Below are 27,438 nucleotides of genomic sequence, written 5' to 3' on the forward strand. Positions count from 1 at the left end.
AAGGCAAAGCCTCCTCCCCAAATCTGGGCAAGAACTTACTGGGTATTGGAAAGTAGGTGGGGGAGGGACTCTAGGTTCCTGGCTTTATGCATTTTTAGAACCCCTGGACGGTTAAGTCCAGTGAAAGGCAACTATGGGGTTGCAGTGCTCATCTCGCTTTCAGGTTGAGGGAGCCAGTGTTTGTCCACAGACAGCTTTCCGGGTCATGTGGCCAGCATGACTAAACCACTTCTGGCAAAACGGAACACAGTGACAGAAACCAGAGCGCATGGAAACACCATTTACCTTCCTGCCACAGCAGTACCTATTAATCACCTTGCACTGGCATGCTTTCAAACTGCTAGGATAGCAGGAGCTGGGAAAGAGCAATGGGAGCTCACTCCATTGCGGGGATTTGAACTGCCGACCTTCCAATTGGCAAGCCCAAGAGGCTTAGTGGTTTAGACCACAGCACCACCCACGTCCCTGTGCATTTTTAGATATACATGTGGACTCCTAGAACTGAACCCTCATGTAAGATGTGAGTTACTGTACAAGTTTTTGTAACAATGCACTGCAATATACACAAACTGTGTTTGCTTACCTTGGAGAACAAAGAAAGAGAATACTATCTGCTTCTGGTAGGTAGATCATTTGACCCTTAAGGCGTAAGCAGCTAATTTCTGTTCCAGTTAATTCATCTTCGCACTCTAACTTTTCCACATCCAACAGCCCTTCCTTGTAAAGAAAAAAACCAAAACCCATAACTGCAGCTAAAGGTGTCATAGTTATGTCTGTATGTTTTCATATCTTTCCACAAACTACTTTAATGCTATCCACAGTCAAAGGTTGTTTTTACTTCTGTTTCACCCAAGCAGAAACATGTCAAAATGTGGTAAAGAAATTTGAGGTTCTATTGTTTATCCAAGTAAAACATGATTATCATTGAAAAATGGCAGGTGAACAGTATGGTTACCTTGCTCCTCAGCACAAAGACTGTGTTGATATGTGAGAGGATTCCATGGAAACTAATATCAATATGAGGCCGAACCAATGAAAACACTGACAAAAGATTGCAATACCCTGGCTGGAGCTGAAATATAAATGAGACAGACAAATTTCATTTCAAAGACCTGAAATTCTTTATACTCTATATCATGTGTAGCATTTGAATTCTGTTTCCCAATGCTCTATCTATGCTAATTTATCAGTACAATGTTGAGGAGTACCCCCCCCCCACACACAAACACATATGCACAGTACTAGATTTTACCACATTAATAAACTGTCTGACTAACAAGTCATATGACTCAAAATATGGAAGGATTTGGGACCTATGTGGACCTTTGATCAATTCCAACAGATGTAAAATAAATTAAAAATAAAAATGTTAAAATATTGGTTAAAAGGCTGTTGAAATGAAGGACTATGACACATTTATGAAGACAAAGATGGAATTAGTTAAAGGCATTAATGTGAAATGTCTTTTGGAGTTCTAGGAGTCCATACTAGGAGTGTAGTGGGAGTACCGAGCAATAAAAATGTATACGGTTTTCAGGTAAAATAAGAATTCTTACCTGTGGAAGGACTCTGTATATTGCATTGCCACACTGGGTGACAACTAGATGTCTATCAAATATAATATGGAAAGGGAAAGCTTTGCAAAAAGTATAAGGACTGATGCGAGACTCTTGAGTGCCATTCTCTTCAAATCTGTCCAGGTCTTCATAAAAATCTTCTTCCTTAGACTCCTTCTCTTCAATTAAAAACTGAATATGGTCACACTCTTCATTTCTCTGTTGAATAACCTGAATAACAACAACAAAAAACCCGAATTACAACAACAATTATGGGCAATTTTACTTTTTAAAACATTTTTTTTTTAGGGTTATTCTTCTATAGCAATGAACAAGAGCTATTCTTGATTTTCATAATTCCAGATTTTGACCCTGGATTTGAGGGTCCATTGACCACAACTCTGTTTCATTGTTTTTTTGAGCAGGATGTCTATATAGAAATATGTTCATTTTATTTATTTTTTAATGGAAACATGGCAGAGAGGAAAAAATATCACCAGCTGATATTAATACTAAAAAATGCTCCATCAATCCTGACTTAAACATACAAATTAATATATACAAAGAAGATTGACACTTATGTTCAAATGTAGAAAGAGCAGTGAGAGCATCAGACCACTGAGCAGCAGAAGAAATAATAAATACATTCCAGGCCATCTGAAGGCCAAGGCTGGTTTGAAATGAAATGGAACCCTAGGCAGTGCCTCAACTTTAAGAAGTATTGACCACCATGCATGGCATACCTGTCAACTACCCCAGGACAAATCAGGACAAGCGAGTTTTGGACATCGTGCTCTCAGCATGGCACCCTGAAACACATGAGATTGCGAGCTCACAGATTTGTGATCTTGCATGGGTCATGTGACTCAAGTGGGAGCAAGCTCGGGAAGATGCATGTCCTGGTTTCCAGGGTCAATGTATTGGAGGGTATAGCATGAGGGCCAGGTGGATTAAAAGTTACCCCAGTCTTCTGAGGTCTTGTCAGACTCTCAGTTCCTTTCTCGGGATGGAGAGCAGCCAAGGGTAGGGATCCAGTTTACAGCACAGAAGGCTACAGAAGCAATTAACTGGCAAGACTAGTTCCAAAATTAACTGAACCAATTCCACCTGTGGTTCACTCCATTGTAGTTAAGTCTCATAATTAGGACTGTGGAAAAGCAGACAATGCCCTTTTAAATGCCAAGATTTTGAAAATCAAACAATTCATCTTATCAGGCAAGATATAACTGCCTTTAAAAAAAAACTTCCTGATTATATTTTCACCCCTCTTTTAATAATCCATTAAAACATAGACTGCCACTTCATTAACAGAATCTTAGATGACTAACTTTATAAATTAGTGGGATTATTAACTGATCAATTTATAAAATCTGCATAGACTTGTATATTAAAACAAAGCTACTGAAACACACTTTGATAGTTTTTAGGAAAACATGCACATGTCACAGCTTCCACCATCTTATTATTCTGGGATATAAAAAGGGGGTGCTTTTTCTAAGATGGTGCCTGCCACCCACAGCTTTTAATAATATCAAAACAGGAAATGAATATGGGTTTTAAAATATATAAATAATCTGCTGCCTAATTCACCGGCTGCACCTTTTTAGATAAGACGTAGGTTTATTGACTCTATTAATGCAACTAATTAATTTACTAAATAATTCAGCCCTAATTAAAATAAAATAAAAACAATACAAAGGTTTGACAAAAACATTATGGCTGAAGTGCTTAGCCTGCAATGTTAACAAATATTGCTTATTGGTGGGAGGTCTCTTTCTATTCAAAGTCCCTCCCTCCTGGGACAATGCTGAAAATATAACGAAAGAAAACATGCAAGCCAAATGATTTGTACATTATAAAAGTCCCTGCAGAATACTAGCAGCATCCCCCCCCCCGCCACTAAACTTATGAAACTGTCTAGTCTATTTCAAAAACTGCCACTATCAAACAGCAGCAAGTCGCCACAGTTTCAGAAAACCAATCTGCTGTTTCGTTCAAGTGCTCTGCAGTCTCCAATGACCTCTACCGAATGAGTATGTGTCAATAATAGCACAGTTGCAACAGTAATTCACAGTGCTGAATTGAAATGAATAAGAGCAATTGAGATAAAGGAGGAAAGGGAAGGACATGAAGGAGTCGGAACACTAAAAAATAAGTGAGTGCTTGATCCAAAGCACAGCTGAAATCAATAGAAACATTTCCGTTGTATTCTGGAAAAAAATGAAAGCAATTGAGTGTCTGTTAAAAAAGATGATGTGATTGGCAGAATACATGCTGCTGAGGAGGGGTGGTGCTTAAAACCTGCAGCTTAAGTAAATAATGCCTCTTAAAAAGAATACTCTAGAGTTGAATGCAAAAATGTGTTTGAAAACTCCCAGAAAAAAATTGTATTTTCCCTCAGGAGTACAAGTTTCACATCAACTTCATTCTCTTGCACTTTCCATCAAGAATAATTATTGTTAACTTCATTTTAAAGATGTATGTGCCTGTGCTGCTTACATGTTTACTCAGAAACAAGTTCCATTTAGTCCAATGAGGCTTGTTCCTGCAAATACTGAATTTCTGCCCCAAACGTCCTCATGTAGAACACATGACTATTATTTTTATTAGACTTGTTATTTGCTTGTTATTCAAAGATGTTCAAGTAACTTATAACATTGTCTTTTTTAAAAAACATAAAATCAAAACACCTAAGTTACACACACACACAAATCTGAGGTTCATAGAAGCAGAATTAGATAACTCCTTGCTTCTCAAGTTTTATATGACTTCAAATAGGTCCGGGAATTTGCTAAACACCCGACTGTGGAATATTAAATAAATGAAAGAGCATCACCCGCAGCGACATAGCCAGGAATAAAGTTTGATTTTTGTTTCCCTCTGTGGACCTAGCTACCAAGTTACGTCAACCAATCATGCGTACGTACTCTTTCACCATGGTAACAGCAATAAAAATGAAGACAAATCACTCTTTAAGTTTCAAAGAGATATCTAGCAGATTCTTCCTCCTGTGCTTTGCAATAAAATCTTCTGCAAAACTGATGTTCCCACTTGGCTGTGTGAAAAGTGGCATTTATAAGGGAGAGAGTTTTGAAAACGCCTTCAAACTGCTTTACAAAAGGCCTTCAGAATTTTTTTTAGATTTTTGGGAAACATTGATAGTTTTATATTGTTTTGTGCTTATGTCCATTGTGTTGCATTAAAGTTAGCTTTTGAAAATGCTAAGCAATAGTGTAGTATGTCCTATGTTTTCACTTTTTTCAGGAAAAACACATTAAGTAAGATAGGTATGTGATCGTTTACTGTCGTGGAACTGGAGATTTGTGGGAGAGACAAGGATATATGTGAAGCAGCATTTTTACGTGAATGCATTTCCTTTGAGTGTGTGTGTTGCAGTGGAGGGAATTCGCTTGCAAAGAAGGAGCCCTGTTTAGGTCAGACTTTTTTATGTATAAAAATTACAGCCCACCTTTCCTTAACATACTCCAAGGCAGCTCAATAACAAACGATGGCGGTGTGTGTGCTTTTATGGTTTAAAAGAACAGATATGCCAACTAGATTTTGAAAGAGACGTTATGCTCCTGGCTTATACAACCAGAACAAAGCTCCTGAGCTAAATTTAACTCACTGCACAATTGTAGTAGTTTAGATCAATGGCAGCTTCAAAAGAGACCCAGCACTAATGAAACACTTCACCAAAATGGGTGTCCTTTGATGAGACAAAAACATCTCATCAGATGTTTTTGTCTTATGGGACGTAAAGACTTATTGATTTATCATTGATTTAACACTACATAAGATAAAGTGGATTCTAGTCCACAACTGCTTGTATCATAATAAATCCTTTGGACATTATGGTCCCACAAGACTGTTGTTTCAGCTGCAACAGACTGACAGTGGTATTCCTCTGAAAGGAATGTGAGAGGGCATTCAAACATACTGTAACAATAAATTACAGTTTATCACTATAGGAATGAACCTTCACAAACTCTCTTCCCCTTTTCCAGAGACACCCTGAAGAAGAGAAGCTTTCACTTCAATTACGTCTGAAACCATTATGTCTGTACTATGGTTTACTGTAGCAAACCAACTACAAACCTTGATTTATGAAGCTGATTTGTTTCAAAAAAATGTTAGTTATGATTAACCATAGTTTATGGCTCATTGACAATAAAATTGTTGTTTGCTTGTCTGCTTGCTTCAGGTCAAAGGTGGTCAGGGTCCCTACCATAGGAGCCAACTCCAGGGGGCCGTTGGTGCCTGGGCACCCACAATAATATAATTGTGGGAGCCGGGCACCTACAAAGTCATTGAGAAAAGCCGGCAGGTGGCAGTGGTGGTGCCTCCAAGAGAGAAGTAGTTCAGCTCTGTCCTCCAGAGTCAGCCAGCGAGGTACCCTTTTCTGGGTGAGGGAACTCAGACATGGGGACAGAATCTGCCTCCAAGTCTGAGCACCTCCCTGTGGAAAAGGGTGCCTCGCTGGCTGCGAAGAGGAGCCACTGCTGCTGCTGCCAGCTGCTGCAATGTGAATGCGTGATGTCACACACAGACAACTGCACATAGTGTGTGTGATGTCACATGTCCGTGTTGCGGTGGCAGGAACCCACATGCCCTACGTAAAACATAGCAAGCCCCCAAAATATGCAGAGAAAGTCAAATGAATAAAAAATCAACTATTTTGGCAATCTTCCTTATGCCGTAATAGCCTATCCTTTTGCCCTTGCATGTCTCCCATCCTACAGCTGCCTCTGTTCATTTTTCCTGAAGCTAAATGTGACAATCAAGGTGAAATGAGTATCAAGCATTCTGATTTCTAGGTGTCTTGTCAGGCTAAATACTTTTTGTGCAATTTCCCCAAGTTTAGTGCTATTGGGATAATTTTCCTGACATTTAGCAAAAGAAATGAATAAATCCCAACCTTTTAAAAATAGAAATCTATGAAGGCTGTAGACAAAACAAACTCTTTGCCAACTGCGTGAAGAAAAATAGGAAACCAACAAAGATAGGAGTATGTTCCAATCTTTGTACCGCTCCAATGTAGACTTTTTTTGGTTCCTTTAATTTCTTATCCACTCAAAAGGCTGCGTGTGTTTACTTCCAGATCATACTGGCTAGTATTTTTGTATTTTCACAGTTATGTGTCACAATTCTATAGATTGAGTTATTAGACATACTTTGACTTTCACATGGTCTCTGTGTTTGTGGCAGGCTGTAATTTGATTTTGTCATAGCTGTCTGGTACACAGTACATCTGGCGTGGAAAATTTGAGCCTTGCGATCATACAAGCTCCTCTGCCTTATATTCTCTATTTGAACTCTCTTCTTTGTGACACACTATGATTTTGACTATATATAAAATCCATTTATATGCATTGCCCTGCTGAAAAATCCACAAAAAAAATCCAAACATGTGTCTCTTCCCTCCTTATTGGTATCACATTTTATGATACCAGGTGAGGATACACTGCAACACTTTGTTGCAGATCTCACTTTTTAACATTCCTGTTGCTATTCCTTTGACTTGGACACTAGTTTAGGCTACGCTGAAACCATTCTGATCCACTCTTTTATAAAAAAAACAAGTATACAGTTCCAGTGGCGTAGTGTGGGTTGTCAGCACCCGGGGCAAGGCAAGTAATTTGCACCCCCCTAACCCGTGGATTTGCGCCCCCTAACCCTAACCCCCAGATGTTGCGGCCAGTGCGGCCAGCCCCCCCTGCACCCCCCACGCTACGCCACTGTAAAGTTCTACAATGGTGGGTTGTGGTGAGTTGCCAAGCTGCCTTAAGTGGATACTGGAGAAAATTTAACATTGTGAAAAGAGAGTGGAATGAATAAATATTCTGCATCATGACCTAGGACTACTGCTGCTTCTATAAATCAGCTCTTGAACTTTTGACTATAATAATTAGAGCAATGGAAACAGGCATGTAACACATAACACAGTGCATTTTTGTGTCTAACAATGGGAGAACAGCACATTGAGAATGTGGTGTTAATTCTTTTTCCCTTTGGGAACAAAATATTTTAAGTTAAACAGTATTAAAGCACCTGTGGAATATATATTTGTGGCATGTGGAAAGTTGGTGAAACTTTATGCTACAACTTACCTTCATGTCTATTTCTGTGCCATGAATTTGTTGAGCGACTGTTTTGATGATTCCAATTACAATATCTTGGAGCCCTTCTCTCTCGGAATAGTAATGCAGAATAAGTCCCTTCCCCTTTTCTGCATCAGTACATCTAAAGGAAGGGGCACGCATACCTGGGTATATTGTAGCAAGGTGGTCATGAAGAGCATCAAGGTTCTGTAAGGAGATTATTTAATAACAGAAAATGATTAAAAACTATTTTTTCAGCATTTTCACTGGAAAAGTGAATGGTGTTTGAAGGCAACATAACTGCCTGAAGAATATTTGTACCAAATTCTGCTCTATACAGTAGCACAAGCACTGCTACCTGCTCTGTCTCGTCCTTCTGCATTTTCTAATGCCATTAATGTTCATATGGGTGCTGATGTTTTTAAAACATAATAAATAATGACAATGTTTTATAAGAGCAAGCTGTATTACAGAGCGTCTGCAGATCGTCAAAACTTTGGAAATAGCTTGAACTTTATTTTCTGTGAGAAATGAAAAGCCTCAACAGCTGCTTCTTCTCTTGGGAGGTCTCCAAAGGAAATGAGTATCTTGTAAATTAATTCCTTGGGCTAAACTCAGCTTAGAGCTTCCTGGTTTACTTTATTTGCTTATTTGAAATTTACATTTTATTGAGATGGTTTTTATCAATAGCCAGCATACTAACCCATGCATTTGTCTGAATGGATTACTATGATGGCTGTAGGGAAAGATCAACCCATTCCAAAGGCCTGTTTCAAGACTCTTTTGTTACTGAGAAATTCCGCTCTCAAGACTACGCTTGTATTTTGGTTTTGTCTGACTAAGGAGTGTGGCACTCTTCCAAAGGAGTCAGAGAAAGTGACCGTATTTCAAGCTAAACCTTTCACAATAAAGAAAGCTCAAGCTTAGTATTATGGGATAGTCCAGTGGCTTCTCTCAAGAATCCTCCTCACAGTGGTGCCTGTACAGGAGAATTTGTGTATGTGGTTCTAACTGGTTCCTGAAACTTTTGTCAAATCTAATGTTAAGTAAGAAACCTTACTTAGCATTAAATTAATTCTGGGCAGTAATCAAGGAGTACCATTCAGTAAAACCCTTTCCTGGAAATTGGATTGCCTAAATTTACATTTCCTGTGAAAATGCCCCAATGCAGACAACAGCGTGGTCTCATTGGCCCAGAGACCCCTTGTAACCTCCCTGCCACTTTCTAGCAGGAAGAATCATTTTTGGTAACTAATGATAGCTCATCACATGCCTTTTTGCCATTCAATTTCCCTTTTAGCCAGTTCTGCCCTTAATAAAATTACCCTGGGTATCATGATTCCCCACTAACCAGGAAGTCCATTTTCTCAGCCCCCCAATTTGCTCAGTATTCCCAGTTCAGGCTGTTTCATTCTCTGCTTCCTTCCAGTTCAGTCTTGTGGATCGGACACTTACTAAGCTGCTCATTGGTCTATTTTTCCAAGATGCTATGAAGAAATAGCTACATGGACATGGGTTTAAGATAACAGGTTCATGTACACATGTGTATAGACACTCAGAAAGATATGTTAACAGTTTCTTAGGGCTTAAGTGGAAGATGTATGACCATGCCATGTAAATACTTCAGGAAAGCAACTTCCAGCTTCAACGGAGAAATGATGGGAGAAGGGGCTAATTAACTGTTTCCCTTTCTGCCATTTGAACACTCAAAATAATAGCAGCTCTTTAGGCTAGCTTCATTTCCCCATACAATGGTAAAGTATACAGGGGTCTGATATATTTTCCTCCATGGGTGGAAAAGCAGCTTGGGAAGGTGCAAATTTTGAATGGGAAAATGGCAGGAAAGGGGTTGGGTTAAGCAGCACCTGTTCCTTTTGCTCTTGAGTTTCCAAAGGCAGCTTGTCCATCAAAAGGGGAGGGGAAAAAGGAAAAAGGAAGTGGGAAGTAGGAGTCTGGAAGGGGGAATAATGTAAGAGACATTAGTAACAAACCAATGGAATATTTTGGATACAGTTCTTTGAGCAAATGCAAATTATGATCAGTGAAAGGTGAAAATGTGGGGAGGAGAAGGAAGTCAGTGCCCCATGCTCTTATTGGCTGGTGTTAAATGGAGCCAGTAGGGCAAAGATGTGGCTAGAACATCATCTGGGCTAAAACTCACCCCAAACAGTAGCAGCCAGTGGGGTGAAGTCATGTTCCTTACTTGGCTTCCCAACACAGAGTTCGCTGCCAATAAGCAAGAGTACAGTGGAAAGACTCTCCTCCCTGAAAGAGAGGGGAGTGGTTGTGGGCGGGAGCCCGAGCCCCCTGCCTCCAGCTCACCTGGCTGGCGCTCACGCCCCCCCCCTCAGTGGCCACCCAACCAGGTGCCGCGGTGGGGGCGTGTTCAGCAGCCTTTTACTGCAATGCCAGCCTCTCTCTAGCCTCATTCCTTCCCCATCGTCGTCCCGTCGCGAGTCACAGAATTCACTGCCAATAAGCAAGAGTACAGTGGAACCTTGGGTTGCGGACGTAATCTGTGATGGAGGCACGTTCGCAACCCGCAGCGTTCACATCCTGAAATTTGGCACATCTGCACGTGCGCGAGCAGCAAACCCCGGAAGTAACCCATTCCGGTACTTCCAGGTTTCCTGCGGTCCGTAACCCAAAAACACATAACCTGAAGCATCCATAACATGAGGTATGACTTTACTTGCATGTTCACACTTAGCCATGGGTTCATGTTACATGTAAACTGGCCAGTGTGTTCCTTAAGTAGATAGGTTTTGGGTATATGAAGCGTAAAATGGAAAAATAAGCTCTGGGGCACATTGTTGAACATATTCTGCAAGCAATTCTTTTGAGTGCTGTAAAATGCCATAGAACATATACTGCATTGCTAATTTTAAAATATGAGAAGGCAAATAAACTACTCCCTAAAGTATCTTAGGTTAAGCACTACTTGGTGTCTGATTGATTTTTTTGTGTGTGGTTATAACATAATAATGCCCTTGGGATTTCTCAAATTGCACTTATCTAAAAGCTGCCTCTCTTTTACATTCTGCTTTGTATTTCCATTAGTAATGCTTTCAGCCCTACATAATATAAAAAGGAAGAATTGTATCAAATGGGGGGCGTCTTTTGCATGGTCACATGCAGCCCTCCCCCCAGATCCCATGCGGCTCCTGGCAGTATGGGCTGGCTTCGCCCTCCCCAGGCTGGAAACCTGGAGGTCTCCACCTACCTCAATCCCACCTAGGGAGGCGTTGCCAGGGGATTGGCCAAGTAGGGGGAGGGACCGCCCTGCCCTCACAACAGAGGGTGGATCTTACCTGGGAATCGTCAGTTGGCTCCAGAATTGTATATTTTTTAAAATACTAATTATATTTCTTTCTTTCTTTTTGCTTGCCTTTCAAATTAAGTTTCACATATTTGTATTATTTTAATTTAAAGAATGTGTTCATGCATAATTTAGTGTGCAACTGGAGCCTTAACTTGAGATGGAACAAATGCAAACTGGTAGGTAGGTTTTCCTGAATGTGTTAATTCAGTTCTTAAATGTGAATTGTAAAATCAGTTTCTTTATGGAATAGGTAGTCAGTGCAGCAAAGCACTAATTATTGCCTAAGAGAATAGCCATAAATCAATAGATTTCTCATTTGAAATTCAATGAACATGTACTGCAAGAGTTAAGTCCCATGGAACTCAACAGACTTGGTTTTACTGAACATGCAGGTCCAAATGCAACAACCCTGAGGGGTCTAGGAAACAATAAATGACATGGTAACCTTTGGAGGTTACCATGTCACTGGAGGTTGTGGTTCGAGAACCCGACCCCCGCAGAGTGAAATGAAGACACAAGGACACGTGATATAAGGTTAATGGGCTAGGAAAGGCCACAACTTTATTGATTACAGCAGTGAAAAGGTATTGGCTTAGGCATTGGATCCCAAAACAGGTGGGTTTATTCACCAGTAGGTGGAGCCTGTTGATGCTAATCCAACTATATTCCTTTAACGGAATACCCCTAAAAATTGAAGGCATAGGCGATGGCCACACCTAGCACTTCAACACACCACAACACATTATTCCAATGCCTAACCGCCACCCGAGCCAACAAGGCTCACCGCCACGATGACGAGGAATGAGGCCAGGGAGAGGCTGGCGCTGCAGCAAAAGGCTGCTGAGCACGCCCCCTCCGTGGCACCTGGTTGGATGGCCACCAGCAGGGGCGTGAGTGCCAGCCAGGTGAGCTGGAGGCAGGGGGCAAACGCCCCCTGCGAGGGCGGTGCTCAGGCTCCCGCCCACAACCACTCCCCTTTCTTTCAGGGAGGAGAGTCTTTGTAGGTTTTGCCTTTGGATTGCATTGCCTTTGGAGGTTACCATGTCATGTGGGCATATGGGCCGAACCCTTGGACCCCTTTACTGGCTGGGGCCGATGATGCTGACCAACCATATGCTTGGAAGGTTTTTGCCTCCTCACCTCAAGTTTGCCCAAGGCCACACTGGGCCACAACTGCTGCTGTCATCGAGAAATTACACTAGAATTTGACCATTAATGGTTTGCCACAGATTTCTTACCTGCAAAAATTCTCTGACATTGGAGCCCAACACACGCAAGATGGTGTCATAACCAGATTCTTGACAAAACACAAAAAACATCTTCCCAAACATCTGAAGGATTTCTCCAGCGTTAAGGTCTAAAGAAAACATAAAGCATTATATAGTACATGAAGGCACTGAAGCCCCATGCAGAACAAAAAAAAATCGCATTTAATACTTCCTAATCAGCACTGAGGAACATGAATGCATTGGGCTTTTAATATTTTATTGCAAGATTCCACTGTCATAGACTTCTGTGAGTTCTATTTTTGTGTACTTCAATTTTGTTTTGATGCATTTGAAACGCAAGCACCTTCTCTTTCTTCTAGCAATGAAAATTGACATTCCCATGATGCTTGCGTGGTATGAAAAACTACAACGCAATAAATGCATTAATGCAAATCAACAAACACTGTGAACTAACTACATGTAAACTTCAGTTTTTCCTTAAATGTTAATCAGTGCTGAAGAAAATAAAGATATACTTACTAAGGACTTTGCTTGCCGCAGCAACCAGATCGTATGTTTTTGAATCATCATAAATAATTCTAACTAGAAACTGCCCTTCTTCATCCAATTGTGCCTCCCGCCTAAAACAAAGCACAGCAAAAATATAAAATAAATATATGTATGTGGGAAACATAGCCAAATAATAAATATTGCAGTTGCTTTATTAGCTGAGAAGGTTCAGAATATGCTAGGTATAAAGATACCATACAATCCAGAGACAGCAATCTTAAATTATTTGAAGGAAGTCTGGAATAAACAGAGTTGGTTTTCATTTTATATCAGCAGCTAACATACTATTTGGGATGTGGGTGGCACTGTGGGTTAAACCACAGAGCCTAGGACTTGCTGATCAGAAGGTCGGCAGTTCAAATCCCGCGACGGGTTGAGCTTCCATTGCTCGGTCCCTACTCCTGCCAACCTAGCAGTTCGAAAGCATGCCAAAGTGTAAGTAGATAAATAGGTACCGCTCCGGTGGGAAGGTAAACGCCGTTTCCATGTGCTGCTCTGGTTCGCCAGAAGCGGCTTAGTCATGCTGGCCATATGACCCGGAAGCTGTACGCCGGCTCCCTCGGCAAATAAAGCGAGATGAGCGCCGCAACCCCAGAGTCAGCCATGACTGGACGTAATGGTCAGGGGTACCTTTACCTTTACCTTTAACATACTAATTGCTCAAAACTGGAAGATGCTCCCTCAATAATACCTTGAGAAATTATTTTGATTTTACAAATTTTAAAAAGTTTGGATAGTGAAAGAAATAGTGTACTGATACTATAACATTTTAGATAACTTTTTTTCAATATAGAAATGAGAAATGGATAATAGTTGGATTGATTTTCTAATTTTGTAAGTATAATGAAGTCTGCAATGCACTGTTGTTCTGTCTGCTGATGAACAGATAAAAGGAGAGAATAAAGTAGGCCAAGTCCCGGTTCTTTGGTACTATTAACATCATTATCCATCCCTATCCTGTGGACAGAAAGCAGGTTTTTTTGCAGATGGAAGGCAAATTTCTTAATTCTCTCACATGGAAGATGTCTGTTCAGAAACATCCGGGTTTCAACCAACAGAAGAAGTAATGGAGCAGGAGAAGCAAGTCCTGAAATGGCTATATCCCATTTTAGTGTGTGTGTGTGTGTGTGTGTGTGAATAGTTATATGAGCCACCCCGCTTTTCAGGTGCTATAACACAACAGCATTCAGCCTCACCATTAAGGAGAATTACCAGAGTAACAGAATCTAAAACTTTCCCCAAACTACCGTATGAGGAGTTGTTTCCTTAATCACTTGGCAGTATTACAAATGTCAAGATGTGCTTAGGAGCTTCACTCATCCATATCCCAGACATTCCACATTTATCAGCTGTGCAGGGCAAGGAACTTGCATTTTTTCCTAGCAACAAAATGCTGGGGAAATGCTATTTTCCTAGAGGAGTGTCATGATGGAAAAAGACATGTTCGCCTCATTGCATATCCCATTTAAGAAATATTTTCAGCCATATTATGTTCGTTTTGGTCAGAAATGACCTTTTTTATATATATAAAAAGAAAAAGATACTTTTAAGAAAGCAAATGTTAAAACAATAGCCATCATAAATGGAGTTAATTATTAACTTACAGGCTCCTGCACCTGTTTCCATTGTTTTTTTCAACCAATAAATCAGAACACACAAGTAGCATGGCATGAAAAGCCACAGCTTTATTTATGCAAACATTTGGGGCTGAAAGTAAGGCAAGGCAGCAATGAACCCAGAAAAACATGCCACTCCCAAAGAAAAGGAATCAGTTGTAATCATAGTAACTAACTTTTTTGTTTGAGACTGGAACATGTAGATGCATGCCCTCTCCTCCAAACATGTTGCCCTTGGGCCTAATAAGCTCCATCAGTGATTTCATACAACTCACTTCTATGTAGTACTTGAGCATCAAAGAACTCTCATCTGACAAGCAAAAAGTTGTTATCGCTGGAAAGTATTCATCAAAAAAGAAAGATTGCTTGAGCAAATTGTCAATGGAAAAATTATTTCAGTTTGTTGGATAAAATGCTGGCCCACAAAACCATCTCAGTGAAGCCTGAGGAATTGCATGCAGAACTGCACAAATGAGCGATGCCCCAAGCAGAATAGGAATACATGTAGAAAATATAATACAATTCTATAGAATAGCTAGAATACACAAATCAGTGCTGACATATGATCTCACAAAGAATGCATGACATAAATAATTCACTGCCCTCCAAGTGTTGCCAGGAGTGTGGAATGAGAGGAGCTTCCTTTCCTTTGCGATGGGAATGTCCAGAGAAATCGTGGTTTGCAGTTTATAGGAGTTTCTCAGGTATGATATGCTCACCTCTGAATATTTGCTAGCATATCATGGGCCATTGAAAACATATCTCTACATGAATTTGGTGTTATTAAGAGGTTGTGGGCATGGAGGTAGCATGTAACTGGGAAGTATAAGCAGGTTATGCTGCTACAGGCTGGCTTGCCAGGACATGGCAACTGACTCTGTCAGAATGATTAACTCATCAGAATAGGCTGGACAGAACTTCTTAGAAATATAGAGTGGTATTCAGATATGTTTTACTGTGTGCATCTTTCCACACTAAAAAAAAATCTTTGTAAGAGTTGTGGACATTAGCTGTTTGTTGTTATGCCCAAAAAATAGAATAAAATGCATTGGGGGAAACAAAAGAGAAGGAATGAACAGTTATCACAAGCAGGGCTGTTATGTCTATCCTCTCTCAGTGATTCCTGAACCTTAGCAGACTGTAGACAATCTCATCCTACGTCATCACAAAGAATATGGGACTAACATATCATTTAGCCAACCCTTCATATCATTGTGTCTGCTTTGGAATGAGCGTCACAATGCAACGAATCAAGGGCACTGTTTCTGAAGTAGATACACACTTTCTAAATATTTTTAGATTGTGGGAACATGTACAGGGACAAGAAGCATTAATTGTTTGCAGTAAGGGTTTGCATAGATAAAAAACAATGGGGGGTGCAAGATCCTGCAGAATACTTAGGGCAGGCATTGCAGATTGCTGAAAGCAAACTTGTAAAGGATGACTGAACACCTCTGCTTTCCACACAATCACGCACACATATGATTTCCCTTCAACGATCCTATCTAGTCCATGGATTAGAGTGATCAAGGGGAAAGCATTTGTGTGTGTGCACACAGGAACAGGAGGGAGTTAGCATTTTTTGGCAAAGGGTTGCATCTCCTTCTGGAGGCTATGTGCCAAAGTGGGTGTGGCTTCCCCATGTTCTAACACACACATCAGGACATCAATAACAGGACACACACAAACACACACATGTTCAACTTCCTTCCCACCCCACCACCATTTTCTCATTATACCATCTGGGATACAAAATAAGTCCAATGCAAGACCAGGTGGCTGTGAGCAACATAAATAAAAAAACTTGGTCTTAAATTAAAATACATTTACACCAGTTAAGTATGGCTATAATAGTACTAGCATTCTGTTTAGATGTAAAATGGCCCATAACAGAAATTCAATGGCTAAACCCAGCAAAGCCTTTAATTTTTATTTCACGTACTGTCTGCTTTGGACTTTCCATGGGAAAAAGCATTTTTGTTTGTTTTGAAATACATTGCAATGTTTCTGAAAAGCTACTCTTGGGAACATGGTGCAATTCCCACTGATTATAATAGGAATTGCAGACTAAAATGCCAATCTGGCCAGTTGGCTCATGTGGTCCTGTTGATATTAATACATTGGAGCAGTTATGGATCTATAATCATAAGAAATTGAGAGGGATAAGTCGAGATATCGAGCACAACAGAGTGTTTTATTCAGGCCTGAAGAGAGTTTTCAAAACCTTGCTTGGCCACAACCACATTGTATCTCTCATATTTGGTTCACTCAGGATTAAAAGCAGACTCACTGGGGGCAGAACACCAGAGTGGACACTTCCAAGGGCAGAAGAGGAGAAGGTGATTCTTGTCAATCTCTCCTTCTCCCTGAAGCCCCCAGTAACTCTTGAAAATCTCCTCTGTATGATTGGGATACCCCTAGAACAGTCTGACAAGTGATGGAAGGAGCAGTAGGGAACAATCTATGAAAAGCATCTCCTCCCTGGGTCCTACTTCCATAGGGAAGCTCTAATGGATCTTGAAGCCATTTGCAATGAAAGGAGCCCTTGAACCTGCAGAAGGGGAAGTCTGGATCCAAACCTAAATACTGTATTACAAAGAGAATATTAGCAATATTACCACATGAAAAGATACATGAAAAAAGCTTGCCATAGAAAGTAAGGCTGAAATCTCAAAATAGAAACTTTTGTGGGGGTCATAGTCTTCTGAGATTTCATCCATACTTTTCAATGCAAAATATCTTCAAAAGTTAGTGATAACTGTGGTGAAATACTGGAATCCTTATACACTGAGATAATAAGATCAGTAACTGTGATTGTCTTAAGATGCTGGTTCAAAACTACCCTTGGGCAGTAATCTTTGAAAAACTCCCATCTGCAGCTGAGGTTGGTTTCTCATAAAGTTCATCCAGTATAGTAGCAAGCTTTTAATGTCTACGTGTGGGAGGTTTTCTTTTAAAATGGCTGCCAAGTCAAACAAATAGAAAAACAATGTGATTTATGATTGGTGTCATCTTTCTTTTCAAAACAGGGTGTGCTTCAGTGCTTAACTAGATTAAAGTACAAAAAACCCAGTAAGTGTATATGGAAGGGGGAGGGAGCTTAACAACAGCTCTAGAAAGGCGAACAAAGGAGTTTAACTCCAGATCTCTGTACATAATCAACTTGTCTTTTGAAAACACATCTATTTTTGAGAATATACTATGTTATTATGATAACCGTGCTGTAACTAAATACAATGTATTGGCTCTCCACAATGTACAAAATATCTGCCAAGTATTAGACTATATATATATAGTGGAGGTATTAATTTACAACCATGAATAAATAGTTCACAACTGTTTTCAAACCCTGTAATGCTTTTATATGTCACAAGAACATGAGAATGAAAAAAGTAACAGGAACTGATTGTTTTCATCATTGCCTTCTAGTTTGCAGAATGTATCTGCTATAACGCTAACAGGAATTAGCCATTAAAAGGACACAGGACTAGCAAGGCCAAGAGTAATTAGGCATCTTGCAGACCACATCTAACTCATCAAGGCATTTTCTCTTGGCCCCCACTCTCCACAGCGGGGGGGGGGGGGAGAATTGTTCATTTAGCTCTGAGGATTTGGAGACAACAGAGTTCAGTTGCAAGTTTGGATATGCAGCATAATTTCACTATGTGCAAAAAGGATGACTTCAGGTTTTAATCCTAATCCTTGGGAAATAACCTAATGAGACATACTCCTTCTCCACATCATTTGCTCAGCATCCAACCACTTTTTCTCTCAGTGCCCATGTGATTTTGCTGCTTGAAGCAGAGCTCCAAATGGCAACCCCCACAGCCAAGATAAACTTTCAAAAGTTCAAACATCACTTTCTACCTTCACCTGTTCCCTAAATTTTATCACACGTAGCAGACTGTTTCTTCTTACTGTATGATAGGGCTGTCCTCATTTTCTTCCAATTTATCTGATTTCTCCCCTAATTCTAGATGTTTTGAAGCTTACTCTGGAAAATGCAGAGAAAGCATGAGGGTGTTTTATCTGCTAGGGTTACATGTTCACATAGTGGTCATGATCTCCTCTCCAGAAACCATCACGCTTGTGCATTTGTACTAAGGCAAGGTCTGGATTAGTATTACATGTAAATCAATTTGCAGAACTCACTTCAATGGACACAATTCAGACAAAGCTAAGCTCATTTAAGCTGTATTAAAGTCAGCGGGAGAGCTTTAAAATATGTGACCAACTCTCACATTGTAAATACGGGACATAAAAGTTCTTAACTTTGGTCGGATGAAATCATGCAAGGGGGCGGGGGGATGAAAATACCATTTTCAGCTGAGGTCAAGCCACTCTGGTTGTTTTACTGTAAAGTAAAACTTTACTGCAAGTATCCAAACACACAAACCAGATCGCAATATACCGGTATGTTTTTTGCCGCACAATTGTCAAGCTTCAGAGCTTGCAGTGTTTCTCCTTACTGTGATTTATGGTTATGTTAGAAGCTTTTCAGTCTTGTGACACATAACCTTGACATTTTATCTATAATATATTTCCTATTCACTATGAAACTCCCTACAATAAATGTTTAATATAAAGAGGAAGAGCTCATTTGTAGCAATGCTCCCAAGAGGGCAATTGCAACATAGAATGGCTACAATGTAAGAAGGGTAAAAGAAAGTGCTACAAACTTCATAGATGTGAATATATTCAAGCTTCCCTGGAAAAACTTACGTACTAAGCTGCCATGAACAATTAAATATAGCACAAAACTGTATTCCCTTGCAATTAAACTTTTCCTGCGTATGTGTATGGCACTTAAAACACGTTCATTTTTTAAATAAATAAATAAATAAATCCAAGGTTGCTTTTATATGTCAGGCATTGTTTCTGTTGGGCTTTTGCCACTATTGTGTGTAAGTAGACCTTGTTGTTCAACAGATACTATCATGCAGCCATTTCAAATCAGGTTTCTAAAAGTCACCTCAATTCAGATTAATGTTCACCTCTGAATAAACCCCAAACAGACCCAGATGCATGCATGTAACATAACCTCATGTGTAACAGCCTGGCTGCCAGAAGAATCCAAACTCACCACATTGGCTGAATATCTTCCTTCTTTGTACAGAAGCACAAAGCTTTGCATCTGTATGTGCATGGCACTATATTTGGATCTCACTGACTTACCAACAGCATGGTAATCCAGAAGGCAAAACGATGGAGGCACAGCACTTAGAGGTCATCAACCATGGGAAGATATGGAATTTGAAAAACTTTAAGGTGGGTCACTTAAGGTCTCTCTCTGGGTTCACATCATGAAATATTTGGTGATCTCTGTATATAGTGTGTTGGAGTACGATACCAGTGCTAACACCATAACAATAGCACACACCTAAAGGTTAATCATTCTGTTGCAAAGAAATCTTCTATTCCTGCCACCCCAACACAACTGTTCCAGACCTTCCTCAGCATGTTGCTGCAGCCAAGGCACTGAGTTTCCACATGGGCAACTTCGGCACAATTCCCCACTTGAAGAAGCTGACACTGGGCAATTGGTCTGTCAGCCTAACTGATCCCAAAGTGCTGTTACAAAGATAAAAAGCATATCTCTGCTCTGAGCTCCTTATATGAAGAATTGAATGCAATTTTAATCTATAATTTATTTATTTTTTAAAAAACCACCAGTTTAGCATCATCAAAAAGGAAAGCAAAAATAGGGCTATCCACTGATTAGCATCACCAAGGTGCAGAGTAGAGTGAGCTGCCCACGACATGTCACCATCCTTTTCTTGCTTACTAGAGGAACAAACTGCATTCATTCATTTCTGTGAGAAAGTAAAGTGCTGCATGTCTGGATGCTTTTGCGATGAGAACAAAACTTGACCTCTTCTCAACACTGGGCTCCCCAACTTCAATGAAAAGGACACCTCAATGGGCAGGGAGCACAGAAGCCCAATGGATTGCAAGCCTCATCTGTCAAAATGGCAGGCATTTTGCTTGCAACTAAAATATGACAATAAAGCCTGAATTCTACATGGCAGACACATACTGGAGGTCACAGTGTGGCCCTGAATTGATGCCATGGGTGACTCTCCATAAATACCACTTGGGGAATTATGCTGACAAAAGGAAAGGATGGCAGGGTTTCAGTACCTGCCATATTGTGTGTGTAGGAGAGGGGAATTCAACTTCTATCAGTTTGATATGACAAACTGCACCAGCCAAAGCTCCCTTTACACAATTGTTACAGAAGCCCTGTTCTCTTTCACCTCCAGTTTCCCCACTGGTAGGTCAAACACAAGGTCATATATGTTTCATAAGCTGGGTGTATTGCCGGCCTCATTCTTAAAGGTTCTGTAAATATTGTAAACATTCAGTTAGTGGAAAAAATTATGAGTAACAAAATTAAATAAAAATGGGAATCTGTCCAAGGAACTGACTTTCTGCATAAAGTAAATAGTTCTATTTATAACACTCAGAATGCATGGCTATTTTTGCTGGTTCTCTGGACTGTGCATGAGTGTGCTTAATGTCGGCTTTCAAAATCATATAATCTATTGATTATTTTAAAAAATCAGATGTAACATATAAAATAAACTGTGTGTTAATATTCCAAACACACATTAGCTTCCTTTATAAAACAAATTAATTGAAAAGAATGCTTCATTAAAGAAAAGAAGAGAAGAGGAGGAGGAGTTTGGATTTGATATCCCGCTTTATCACTATCCAAAGGAGACTTAAAGCGGCTAACATTCTTGTTTCCCTTCCTCCCCCACAACAAACACTCTGTGAAGTGAGTGAGGCTGAGAGACATCAGAGAAGTGTGACTGGCCCAAGGTCACCCAGCAGCTGCATGTGGAGGAGTGGGGAAGCAAACCTAGTTCACCAGATTATGAGTCCACCGCTCTTAACCACTACACCACACTGGAAACCATATTTATGACTCTTCTGTAATAATAGTAATCAGTGTGCAAACATGGTGAATATAGGAAGAGCCTGGTGATGAAGCCAATGGCCCATCTGGCCCAGCCCCCTGTTCCTGCTGTGGTCAACCAGAAGCCAATGAGAAGTGCAAAACCAGGGCCTGAGTGCAACTGCACTTTCTCCACCAGTGGTTCCTAGTAACTGGTTTTCAGAAGCACACTACCTCTAACATTTGAAGTAGAAGCTCACCGTTGTGGATTATTGGCATTGGTAGCCTTAATTATCCATGAATTTGTCTAACCTTTTAGAGCCATTAAGCTGATGTCCATCACTACCTCTTGTAGGAGTGAATTCTATAATTTTATACACACTGCATAAAGAACTTACTTTCATCTGCCCTGACTCTTCTAACATTCAGCTTTATGGGATGTCCCCAGGTTCTAGAGTTATGAGAGATATAAAACATCTCTGTCCACTTGCTCCACCATGCATACACACTCTTTTATGACACATCTTACACTCCTTTTCTCTAAATTAACCCCCCCCCCCAAAATGATGCTGCTTTTCCTCACAGGGAAGTTGCTCTATTCCCTTGCTTATTTTTGTTGCTATTTCCCAACACTGCCAAGATACTTTCTGAGGTGAAGCAACCAGAACTGTACACAGTATTCCAAGTGCAATCACACCACAGATTTGTATAATGGCATCAAGATACTGGCATTTTATTTTCAACCCCTTCTTCATGATTCTGAGCATGCAATTTGCCTTTTTCACATCTGCTGCACACTAGGTTGACATTTTTATCGAGCTCTTCACTATGACCCAAAGTCTCATTCCTGGTCCAACACCACCAAATTTTCATGAGCATTGAAAATTTAGCTCTCTCTCTTTTTGTCCCAGTGTGCAGCACTTTAAACTTGCTTACACTCAGTCAGAAGAATCTTTTTGAAGCTCTTCACTACCCCTTTTGGTTTAATCCATCCACTTTCTACAATAATTCTTCCAACTGGGAAAACTGTCCATTTATTTCTACTCTCTGCTTCCTATTTCTTAACCAGTTACTGAGCTAAAAGATAGCCTTTCCTCTTATTCCACAACTGCTAAGCTAACTCAGGAAATCTTTGGTAAGGTATTGTGTGTGTGTGTGTGTGTGTGTGTAAAGCTTTTTGAAAGTCTAAGCAGATGGTGTGAAGTGGATCACCTCTATCTATACGCTGGTTGACAGGATCAAAGAACTCTAATAGGTTACCAAGAAAGGACTTCAGCAAGACTTCTTCTTCTATATGTTTGAGAGTTTTGTCTTTGTTAATACAGTACTTTTCAGCAGTTTTCCTGAAAGACGCATTAATTGGCCTGTAATTTCTGAGGTCCCTTCTAGTTTTCAGGTATAGAGGCTGATCTTAGGAACAAGTTACAATTTTTTGTTAGAAGATCAGCAATTTCACATTTGACTTCTTTAAGAACTCCTGGGTAGATACCATCTGGACCCAGCAGTTTGTCTTTTTTGTTTTTTAAGGCCTATAATTTCCATCTATTGTAACCATTATTTGCCTCAGTCCCTTAGACTCTCTTCCCCTGAAAGTCATCTTCCAGTGTGAAGACAGAAGCATGCAAGAATCCATTTAACTTCTTGCAATCTACTTACATTTCTTCAGCTAACTTTTGATTCCATATCATCCCAAGATGGAACTGTTTTCCTAGTCAGTCTACTGCTACTAATGCATGCAAAGATTTCTTGTTTGTGTGGTCTTTGTTTTAGCAATGTGCTCCTCAATTTTTAGTTTATATTCCCTTACTTGAATTTCTACTTGAATTTCTTTTGCCAAACTTTGTGTTCCTTTTTGTTCTCCTCATTTGGAAAAGATTTCCATTTTCTAAAGGAAGCCTTCTTGCCACATGGTGTATTTTATCTTTTTCAATATCAGAAAAATGCAAAGTGATACTTGGAAAAAATTCATCCAACAAAACACACAGGTTCATAGCAAGGCTTTGTGTGGAATATTTATTTTAATTCTTGGTGATTGAAAACATTCAACCAATGAAGCAAAGCTGTTTCCCTACACCAATATCTTACGATAGTGTATAACATGTAGGGAATTGTGAATTATTTTTTTTATTAAGGAGCGGAGGAAGGTGTTGAACAATGATATAAAACGTTCACAGTTTACCATGATTAAAGAATGAATTACCACACCTGAACCAAAACAAACATGTTTTTTAAAAGTTTATTTTAACGTGCTAAAAGGAAGTTTTGAGAGGCTGCTGGTAGGTAAACCTTTCAATCTCATGCACCCCTTTCTGGGCAAGTGTTTTCACCCCAAATTTCACTGAACCAACTGTCCTGATTCAGAGCTTCATAAATGCTGCTATGAACAAAAGACCAGCTGTGTATATATAGGTTATCTCAAACTGCTATTGCTGTATACTGTTTTGGGATTTCTAGTTAAAAGACATATATAAATTATATGAAATGAATAAATCAAGTGATAGGGATGGAAAAATATTCACCTTGTTAGCTACGTTCTTTAAAATCTAGTAATGCTACATAAGAATTTATTTGTACAGTTTCTATTCCTGTATAAATTCCCAAGTACTGAATGTGGAGAATATATATATATATATATATATATATATATATATATATATATCCAGTCGCGGGAAAATAGGGGGCGGGGATCCTGATCTGTGGGAGAGTCAACTGTATGAATCCATCAATTCCTTCTTTGCCCATGATAAACTGCAAGAACTGGATAGTTGGCAAAATATCCCCTATTAATACGCTCATGGGTAAGACTGATTAGACAGATAAATGTAAAGTTTAACACCTTACCCCTAACAGATGCTCACTAGTAGCTAATTAAGTCAAGCAAGAGCAGCTCTTTACAGTCTGTACAAGTTAAAAACTAGATAGCCATTTAGTACATGGCTTGTAGCCCCATGGAGAGTTCTCTTACAGTGAAAATACAGGAGGTTGCCAAACTGTGGATATTTATAGCAGGTTTCTTGTGCTACAGGATCAAGTCAGGTGCAGCAAGCAAATAAAGCTCAGCTGCTTAAAAGCACTCTTTGTTACAGACATCCAGAAGCAGAATGGGGTCAACAAGCACTTCTAAAATGTGAATGAATTTGATGCTTCTAGGGCAGTGTGACCCATCCAGAATGGGCAACCCAACCTCTTCAAAACTGCATGTTAATATAATGCTGAACACATTAATATTACGTAATGGAAGCTATCAGCAACTGTATGTTCTCTGACTCAGTTTTCATCTGATCATAGCCTCCAAGTACTGGCTTAGAACTGCCAATAATGCTTCTGGATCAAGACAGCAACAAAAATACTTGGTGTCATCAGCATACTGATACCACATTCCAAATTTCTGAATGATGCCACATAGGATACATCACCTGTTGTGAAAAAATAGAGACCGTAAATGCAGTCCTCCCCAAGTCCAACTCAGCTATTTAAATTTCATGTACCAACACGGAGGGAAAGAGGAATATTTCCCCTGCCCTTGCTGTTAGTTTTTACACATTGTAATTCTGCAAAGAATTTTGAACCTCTGAACATGGTTCAGAAAGAACCCAATGACTGATGGTATCAACTGAGCTCTTTAAGACTGCAATCCTATACACACTTACCTGTAAGTCTCACTGAAATCAATGGTGCTTAGCTCTGAATAGACATATATAGGGTTGCAGTGCACATCTTTAAATGTTCAAAGTTTAAGTATTTAAAGTATTAAAAGTTTAAAAATGAAATTAACCACATTAATTTAATCAATCTTTTATTGCTGAGGAATCAGAAAATGTGGCTCCTTTGTTACACCCTAGCAACTTTTCTAGCCATTATGGACATGACTGATTAGTTAATATACCTGTTTAGTAAAAATAATTACAAGTCAAGGAAGACTACAGGTAATATTCTTTTCCAAAGAGCAAAAATATGCATTATATTGAGCCTAGATATACATTTTCATCTTTTTTGGCTAACTGCTACAATGAAATGCAATTTAAATCTACTTTCTTTCTGCCACAGAGAAGAAATGAATTGTTCTATTGATGTATTCTGGATGGATTATTCATAGCCATTAAAAGTGCATTTAAGTTGGGCACAAAGTAAAAGACTACAGGCAAAAATCCTACTCACTCTTCCAGTGCGTGCAGATAAATTATGCTGGGGAGTAGTAAATGGAGCAGTTTTTTTAAAATTCAGCTGAAACACAGTGACTTCTATTGTCCCACCAAAAATACCCCTTTGTAGATGAGAATTGTAACAATATTATAAACATCAGAAATTGAATAGTTTTTGTATCTTTTTAGTATCCTTTAGCATCTTTGAATTATCAAATATGCAAGATGCCAGTCACAAGAAAAGGGAGCTTCTCCCCATGCAAATAAATTGCAAATGCAGGGAGCCAAATCCATTTTGGACAACAATGGGGTCCTGAAGGCTAAAGCTTCTGACTCCCGTGTGAGGGTTCTGATACAAATTCCTCCCCATGTGTTTGCAATTTACTCTAAGAAAGCCATTCACACAACTGAGTGGAAGAGCAAACTTTCACTTGTGTAATGGGACTTCTTCTGACCTCTGCAGTCAATCCCTCCCCCAACCCTCTGGAGAAGATTGCAGGGGATATGCAGGCAGGAATCCATTCCACCAACAATGTCTGCTCCATTGGTTGATAAACACTGTTGTATTTCCTCCATAGTTCGGAGATTGCTGCAGCATACAGATGAGTATACTCTAGTAAATAGGAATTGGATATGCTGTCACACTTTTGCATAGCTGTCAACTTTTCCCTTTTCTTGCGAGGAATCCTATTCAGAATAACAGAATCTCCCTTAAAAAAGTGAAAAGTTGACAACTATGCTTCTGTCAATTTCTGTGTGCTTCTAAAACATTTGAGACATGTCGTGTAAGAAAGTTCTCAAGCCTTCACACAAACCCCAAATGCACATCTTACTGCAGAGCATCACCTTGTCATCTACATATTACTGAGGTTTGTACAAAACACAGTTAGTTGTGTTAGCAAGTCTTGGAAAATCTAAACACAGAACTCTTTTGCATTTTCAGCAGAAGCAAAATGTTTTCTATGTATAGAAGCCTAAACCTACAGACTATTACAGCTGGGCAAATTTCCCCAAGTTCCTAAAGACTAAATATGACAACTGTACTTTAACAAGCTACAAAAATCCCATCATACATATCTCTGTTATTTTGGGAAGTGAGCAGGAGAGGATGCTAAATCACTTTTTACTACCATTACATTTTCACTGTGGTCAGATTTATTTTTTTAATGAAGAGAATTGATTGCTTGCCCTTATCACTTAAAAAGGCATGAAAACAAAATTCAACATAAGGTATAGTGGTACCTTAGTTTACGAACTTAATCCGTTCTGGAAGTCCGTTTTTAAACCAAGGCGTGCTTTTTCATAGCAGCAGGGGACTCAATTTACAACTGGAACACACTCAACAGGAAGAGGAACATGTTCTGCTTCCATGGCAAAGTTCACAAACCGAAACACCTACTTCCGGGTTTTCAGCGTTCTTAATCCAAGTTGTTCATAAACTAAGCTGTTCTTGAACAAATGTACCACTGCATTACGCTAAGTGGTAAATTAAGCTAGTCTCAACTGGTGCCAAGTAAGCAGCGTGCACTATTCTGCAACTTTAGGCCAAAAATAACAGATACTGGCACCAAATATGCAACAGCCCTAGAATCTACATGGAATCAGGGCCATTCTTGAGTATGATGAGTTTAGGACTACCAAAGTATTAGGTCTACTCATGTTCAAATAACACATGCAAGGGACGCATGCTCTGCCCCCACCCCCCAAAAATTCCATCTGCTTCACTCCCAACATTCACATCATGATTTTGAACATGCTTAGAATCCTCCTTCACATCTTTGTGCATTCAGAAGTGGAGCTACCAACAGGATTAAATGTATGTGACAGGGCTGGTGCATGCAGCCCTGGTCTCCATTCATGTGTTCTTTGAATACATGCAGACCAATTATCTGAATAGGACTTTCAGATAGTTGTATCCAACTAAGTTCTACACAGAGTAGACACACTGAAATTAATGGCTCTAAGTTAGTCACTTCCTGGTTTAACTATATTTTAAGTTGTCTGACACATAGACATGGCAGG

General features: G+C 39.6%; 1 protein-coding gene across 2 annotated transcripts in view; it reads right to left on the reverse strand.

Annotated features, from left to right (window-relative positions):
• GUCY1B1 (guanylate cyclase 1 soluble subunit beta 1) overlaps nucleotides 1–27,438 on the reverse strand; it is a 42,724-nt gene that overhangs the window by 9,316 nt on the left and 5,970 nt on the right. For both annotated transcript variants that reach the window (XR_014568070.1, XM_083755720.1), the window contains exons 3-8: nucleotides 12,728–12,828; nucleotides 12,218–12,336; nucleotides 7,667–7,864; nucleotides 1,557–1,787; nucleotides 956–1,072; nucleotides 584–717 (exon numbers count right to left, since the gene is read on the reverse strand). Coding sequence is in view for 1 of the 2 variants with exons in the window: in XM_083755720.1 (XP_083611846.1) it covers nucleotides 584–717; nucleotides 956–1,072; nucleotides 1,557–1,787; nucleotides 7,667–7,864; nucleotides 12,218–12,336; nucleotides 12,728–12,828 (900 nt within the window). In the remaining variant the exon portion in view is untranslated. The remainder of the gene's footprint in view (nucleotides 1–583; nucleotides 718–955; nucleotides 1,073–1,556; nucleotides 1,788–7,666; nucleotides 7,865–12,217; nucleotides 12,337–12,727; nucleotides 12,829–27,438) is intronic.

The sequence above is a fragment of the Podarcis gaigeae genome (genome assembly GCF_964106915.1).
Source record: "Podarcis gaigeae genome assembly, chromosome: 9".
NCBI lineage: Eukaryota > Metazoa > Chordata > Lepidosauria > Squamata > Lacertidae > Podarcis > Podarcis gaigeae.